The sequence below is a fragment of the Chrysochloris asiatica genome, unplaced genomic scaffold (assembly GCF_000296735.1).
Source record: "Chrysochloris asiatica unplaced genomic scaffold, ChrAsi1.0 scaffold00145, whole genome shotgun sequence".
NCBI classification, from domain to species: domain Eukaryota; kingdom Metazoa; phylum Chordata; class Mammalia; order Afrosoricida; family Chrysochloridae; genus Chrysochloris; species Chrysochloris asiatica.
In genome coordinates, this window is record NW_006408663.1 from 79,089 (window position 1) to 86,517 (window position 7,429).

At 39.1% G+C, this 7,429-nt stretch overlaps 1 protein-coding gene and 1 pseudogene across 1 annotated transcript in view; one reads left to right on the forward strand and one right to left on the reverse strand.

Moving 5' to 3' along the window:
• The window catches only part of LOC102839499 (protein FAM151B-like), an 81,134-nt gene that overhangs the window by 41,434 nt on the left and 32,271 nt on the right, over positions 1–7,429 (forward strand). Inside the window, exons 5-6 of the mRNA XM_006870605.1 lie at positions 3,662–3,879; positions 7,095–7,230. Of these exons, the coding sequence (XP_006870667.1) occupies positions 3,662–3,879; positions 7,095–7,230 (354 nt within the window). The remainder of the gene's footprint in view (positions 1–3,661; positions 3,880–7,094; positions 7,231–7,429) is intronic.
• Positions 1,631–2,746, reverse strand: LOC102826666 (annotated as a pseudogene).

Below are 7,429 nucleotides of genomic sequence, written 5' to 3' on the forward strand. Positions count from 1 at the left end.
GCACTTAACAACAACAACAAAGTGTTTCTATAGTCGCTGATTTTGTTCAACTTCTGTTTTTTTAGCTACTGTATTGTGGCAATTACTATTTGTGATCGTATATCAGCAAGTTTTTTTGGTAATGGAGCAGTAATTAAATGAAAAGGATAAAAGTTTTTTAAAGTTTCTGCTCAGTTACTAATAATGTTGCAATTAATAATGCTGTAATTCATTGTAGACATTACAAATTAATTTTGTTTATATTCACTTAATGTAAGAAATATTTCATTAAGCATCTTACAACTATATCTCATATTATTCTATGATTAAAATTGATCCTAAACATTGCTAAGTGTTTTGAATGATCTGGTATGGGAGGAGGTATTGAGGGGGTGACATGAGGAGTTTCCACACTGGGGGACACCACCCTAGTGGCACCTCTGTGGAGAAGTGTCTAAATTAGAGCCTACAGGGTCCAGCATTAGGGAATATTGACCTACTAAAATCTGGAGACCCCATTTCAAGGGCAGAAGAGAGAGAAAAAAGATGCTTACCACATAGGAGTAGAGTGAGACCAATGCTGGAGCCTAATTTCCTGTCATTTTAATGGCTAGCAGTTTTGCTCCTGGAGTTCCTAGCTGGCACAAACAGTTAAGTGCTGGACTACTCATCAAAAGATTGGAACAGAGATGCCTTGGAAGAAAGTCTCAGTGATCTGCTTCTGGTAGGCCACAGCCATGCAATCACACAGTTTTCTGAAACACCGTGGTTGTCATGAGTTAGAATTAACTCAAAGACAACTGGGAAAAAAAAAAAAAATCCTTACTCACTAGTAGGCATAACTCAAGAAATGAGATGATCAGTTTCTCCTCTTAGAATAGGAGGTTGGCAAGGAGTGCAGGGAAGAGAGGCGGAAGGAGTTGAGTGCCTTAGGGAGAGTGATGGAAATGTGAGGAGGTGTAGAATGTTCTCTCCAATATCCATCTCGAGGATTCTCAGTCTTCCATCATCTCGATATGTTCTGCAAGCTACTTTTCTTAGACATCAGTATTATCTGAAAGACTCAGAAGATAGAATTATAAACAATGTAGTTTTCCTGTAAACTTTCTGTATATTTTTCTTCTATTTCCTAGTCTTTTTATTCAGAATTTTATGTTTGTTTCCTGAATCAATAAATACTATAGAAAACAACATAAAAATGACTACCGTTTTCTCTCCCCTGCTCCCAGAGACCTAGGAATACCGTGGACCTCCTCACTCCAAATTTGTTCTCCCTCCAGATTTGGTCCAGCAAATGGGGTTGAATGACATCATAGCCTCTTGCATCATTATCAGAGGAATTTGACTCCGGTAGGGAGAGCCTCTGGGGTCTGGATGTGACTAGGTTAGGAAATTGGATTAATGGTATTTGGGAGAAGAAGTGGCATCCGGGTCAAGAGCATTTTAGACACCCAAAGAAAAGGCGTCTAAAATGTTCACGGTTCCTTCTTTTGCCTCAAAAAGTGACATTAATCAAAGGAAAGAAAAAAAAAAAAAAAGACAAGGTGTTCATCCCTGGGTTCCCTCTTCCTTCCCTGCTCTAGCTGCTGCTCCTCAGCTCCCCCAGGAATGAACCATGGCCAAGGCTAAGCAGCAGGATAGATAGCCCCTCTCAAAGGAGGTCAGCAACATTGAAGGACGTCTCATCAATGAAAATGTTGTAAAAGGGCTCAATGCCTCAGAGTACTCTTGTCTTCTTCTGTCATCATGACAGTAGCTACACTCTTATGGTGAAAACATCCACCAGGACTGATTCTGTGACTATAAATTCCCCTGCTGAGGAGAAGATCATAATCGATGGCTAGAGAAACCTACTGAGCAACAATGCCTCTGGCCAGTAGGTAGGTCAGTGGTAATCAGGACTCTGCTAGCATCAGTACAGAACTCCCTCATGATCACACCTCATTCCTTTTGGTCTGTATCTCCATGCATGGTGGAAACACTTTTCTCCAGCATGCATCTTCTCAGTGAGCCAGTCTGCTTGGGTGATGGTCAGGGTTTCATACAAGGAGTCCAACTTCCACTCCTTGTGTTCCACATAGATGTAGCATTGACGGAAACCCTCTAGGGTCAATTCTTCCTTCTTGACAAGAATCCGAATGGGGTCCCTCATGAACTTCTTGGTCACCTCAAGCACATCGGAGGGTAATGTAGCTAACAACAAAACTTCCTGGGTGTTGCTGTTGAGTTTTTGAAATACGTCGTAGTCCTTGAATCCACAGCTTAACATTTCATCAGCTTGATACAGTACAAACATCTTGATGTACTTGGGAGACAAGTATCTTCAATTAAGCGTATCAAACATGTGGCCTAGGATGCCCACGATGATATGAGAGCCGCCATCTTCAGCTTCTGTACTTCAGCACATACATTTGTGCCCCCAGTGCAGGCATGGCAGGACCAGGTAATCTAATGCCATGACCACCTTCTGTATCTGCTGGGCCAATTCTCAAGTAGAAGTCAGGACCAAGGCCTGGGTGGCCTTTAAATCTAATTCAATTGCTGCAGAATTAATATGGCAAAAGTGGCCTTTTTCCCAGTCCCAGATTGGGCGTGAGAAGATTACATCATAACCTTCAATACAAGGAAGAATGGCTGACTGATGAATGGCACAGAGCTTCTCAAAACCACAAGCATAGATGCCTAGGAGCAGGGACTCTGAGAGGTTCATGTCATCAGAAGTGTCAACAATTTCATTCCAGTTGCTGTCAGTGCCTTCAGGCTCCATCCTTCCAGGCCATTGTCTCTGGATCAGGGATCCAGACTTACAGACATGATTCTTAGAAGCTCGTCATGTTTTTTTAAAGTAATAATTAGGTGATGGTGGTGGTATGCTGTGGAGTTTGTTCCCACTCAGCGACTCTTTATAGCGTTTTCAAGGCTGTAAGTCTTTACGGGAGCAGAAAGCCTCATGTTTCTCCATGGAACAACTGGCAGTTTTGAACTGATGAAACTCTGAAAATATCACCTAGAATACATAGAGGCAGGTAAAGTGAAGCTGATTTTTATTTAAACTCATGAAGCTATACTTGCTTCTAGTTTCTAGAGGAGGTGCTTATAGGACATAAAAATAAATAGAGTTTACGAGTTTTAAGAAAATGCTTTATTTTAATTCTTTATGTTGATTTTTTGAAATGATACTAATGGGTCTAAACTTATCCCAGAACACATGAGTGAAAAGAGACATTTCTCCAGGTTTGTGAGCAGGTATTGAGGCATGGTACCTGGGAGCACTGTGGGTGTTGTCAGAAATATGAATTTGTATGTTATTAATATTTATAATCTATTGTCTTGTTTATACCTTTTCTAAGAATGAATATCTGTGTCTTGAATTAGTTTTAAGTTGAGTTATGCTTTTAGCGAGTCTTGAAGTCACTCTCATTCCACAGGTACTGGCATTGTTCATGTATTTATAGAACTTTTAAGGTACTCTCATAAATAATGAGCATAAATCCACATTGTGAGATAATGACATATGCTAAGTTCCCCTCTGGTGGTACATATTATTTGATTATATTTAATTCAAGCATTTCTATACTATATTTTATTATACATTTGAGAATGTTAAAATGACTTCTCAAAAGAGCGTCTTTTTACTTTCACCTCAGGCATTTGTGTAATTGATAACAAAATATGTTTTCAGCCTGGCAGCTGTAGAACCATCCATGATGCTCTTGGAAAAGGTGAAGAGGCATCTGAAGCGTCCCGTGTGGATGAACGCTGATATTCTTCCTGGTCCAAATGGACATGGCAGAGTAGTGGATGCAAAATTATTTATAGATACTGTGACCTCCTACTTTCCTGATGTGACATTTTCCCTGGGTTGGACAACAGGATGGCATCCTCAGAAAGTCAATGAAGGTGATAACTCTAATAGTATGTTTCTTGTTAATCAAGTTAAAATAATCTCTAGATATAACAATAGCTTCTTTGATAGAAAACCAGAACATCTCCCCCCACCCCCATCTAATCGAGAGAATTATCTGGCCTCTAAGGGTATGTGTCTGGTTCTTCTTTCTGTTACTTCAGCTAGCACCACATTCATTGGTGAAGTGCTGTCACCAAGCTTCCTAGGGAAATATTTATTTACAAGGTCTCTGTGGTGCTGTAGGATAAGCACTGGACCTCAAGGTCAGTTTGAATCACAAGGTTTGTTGTTGTTGTGTGCCGTGGAGTCAGTACCTATACAGGGTTTCCGAGGCTGTAAATCTTTACGGGAGCAGAAAGCTTCATCTTTCTTCCACAGAACAGCTGGTAGTTTTGAACTGCTAACCTTGAGGTTCGCAGCCCTATTCGTAACCACTACACTACCAGAGCTCCGTGAATCACAAGGTAGGCAGTTCAAACTCACCGCTGCTCCTTGGAAACCCTATACAGGGTCACTATGAGTCAGAAACAACTTGATGGCACTTAACAACAACAATTAATCGAAGGATTTCTGGTGTTTGATGTAGGATAAGCACTGGACTGCTAACCTTAAGGTCAACAGTTAAAACCTATGAGCCACTAATGGGAAATCCTATACAGGGTCACTATGAGTTGGAGCCAGCTCCCCAGCACTTAATAACAACAGACTCTAAAGGAGCTCTAACAGTGCTTACCGAAAATCCAGCAGCCTGTCCGCAGGACACAGACGAGGCTGTCTATTCCTGAAAGATTGACAATCTTGGAAACCCAAAGAAGCAATTCTGTGCTGTCTTAAAGGGTTGCTAGGAGTCAGAATCAACTTAAAAGCAGTGGATTTGGTTGGGTTTTTATAATAACCAGAGGTGTCAACAATTTTTTACACATTTAGAATAAATTCTAAGTTGACCCTTTTGAACTTAGAAAAGGTTCTGTAGTTTTTGTTTTTGTCTTGCCTTGAGTAAATTCCCTGTCTCAGATGAAGGATAAGGAGGTGGATGGTAATAAAGGAGTTTCAAGTGAAGTGAGGCTGAAGTTTGAGTGTGTAGTAAAAGGGCACAAGTTCCCCCTCATCTCCAATCATGCATCACTGGATCCAGGGTGCTGGAGTAGGAGACTGCTGGACTGAACCTCTTCTTTCCATTCTCGCCTTCCTATAAACACTATAGACAAACCTCACATTCTGCTGGGTTTTCCTGACTGCCACTTGTTACATCACTGGATCTATCTTACTCTTGGTTCATACATTCCTAGATAGTGATTTCCCACCAGTATGCAATCAAATGCTCTGAGACACCTGTTCATGTGGTAAAAATAATAAATAATAAAGACATTTAGGACCTAAGGAGATGTATCCTACTCTGTGCAAGGCATTCATTTTTTACTTACCAATATGCTATGTTGTTTTCAAATAGAAAGTTTTAAAGTCCAACATGAGGTTAGACTATTTGCTGTCTAGGAGCTGCTATCACTGGACCATGTGGGTTCCACAGTTGATCTGATGCATTGTAACTTAACTTTTAATTTTCCAGTTATTAAATTTCTTATTAGTTTTATTAAAGAATATAACATAGAATTTAGTATGGCTGAAGAAGATAAACTAGAAACACTGTACTACTTTCCTCATTAATTCTAAATTACTTTTTGTTTACTGATTTTAACTCCAAGTTTGAACTGAGTTTAACCATATCTGGGTCTATAAGACAGTTTTGTGTTGAATATCTCCTGGCTGTTTTTTCCAGCTGCCTTCTCATTTTTACCAACATGAGCTTTATGTTTTGTTTTTATACCACAGATTTTTTTAAAAAAAAGAAGTTTATAGGCTTATAATCATTTTAAGTACAGCTTTCTATTAGCAATCCCTTTTACTAATCAAAAAGATATAATCTTCTAGATTCTAAAGGAAAGTAGAACACTCTCTAGACCCCTAGTGTCACACTGTGAGTTCATGCACTGGACTGCAATGTTGGTTTGAACCTCAAAGTCGGTGGTTCAAACTCACTAGCTTCTCCTTGGAAACCCCATACAGGGTCGTTATGAGCTGGAACCGACTCAGTGGCACTTAACAACAACAACAGGACTTTCCTGCTTCCATTAGGAATTTAGTTGCAAAACTAGCATAACATATTCATTTAGGATTTGTGTAAAATGTTCCATTAGTGACCAGTACATTTTTACAACCTGCTTTTGATAGAGTTAGTTAGTTTAGTTAGTTAGTTAGTCTTGTTTAGAAGAGTATGAAAATGTTTATAAACGGACAAATGTGCTTTCCAAACTGTCCTGACATGATCGAAAACATAAATAAATTCAATGTTATCACTATTGTCTATACTAGGCTAAATGGATAAGTAATTTGGACTAGCCAAAACTCATTTGAAGTTTATTACTAAACTGCTGGTTAAAAAAAAACACAAAACAGTAGCCATCTTTCTCTTGGAAACAAAAGCTTTGTTACCACAAGTGGGAAATATAAATTTACTGAGAATGTTAATGATGAAGCATACCTAAGCGTCCTGGTTGGTGCAAACAATCAGAAGGTTGCAGTTCAGATTCACGTAGATGCACCTGGGAAGAAAGACATGAGAATCTGCTTCTAAAAATCACAGCCATCGAAAGCCTCTGGAGCACTGTGACCCACCTGGGGTCGCAATGATGTGTGATCAAATTGACTATAACTGGCTTGATTTTCTTAAATACCTAACAAAGAGCCTTGTTTTTGTTGTTGTTGTTAAGTGCTGTTGAGTCCGTTTTTAATCATAGTGACTCTTTAGAGGATTTCCAAGGAGAGGCTGATGGGTTTGAACTCCCGACCTTTTGATTAGCAGTCCAGTGCTTACCATACAGTACCACACAAGGACTCCAACAAAGACCCTTAGAATCTTTAAAATAAGTAAACTGTATACAACATGCTTCTTTTTATATTTGAGAGATAAGTACAGCCCTGTATCATTTTAATTTTTTTGCTAAATTTACTTGAAGTCACTTGTGGCATGATTTTAGATTTAATTTTTATCTACATTTTTCTATACAAGATATTTTCTAGTACTAATGGTATTTTTAAATTCCTCAGAATTCAAATGGAAATTTTTATGCTCCTAGGTAATTTAGTGTTTTATTTATTTGACTTACAGAATTCCAGTCAGAAGAGTTACATTTCTGTCTTTTTATTTCAGGTTACAGTTGGACAATGGTGAAGGAGATGGAGTATATATGTAATGAACTAAATCAGCCTGTAACATTTCCTGTCAGAGCAGCATTAGTCAGACAGTCTTGTTCTCAGTTACTTTGGCTGTTAAAGAAATCCAACAGGTACGTATTCATTTATCACTACGGTGTATGCATGCGCATGTGTATGAGAGCTAAAGAATGAAAACTGAGTATGTAAGCACAGACTCCATCACTAGACTAACCTATTTATATAGTATCTTTCAGTCCTGGTGTGGCGCTGTGGCTTAATGCGCCAGCCTGCAAAGCCATTTGAACTGCAAGGTCGGCGGTTCAAGCTTAC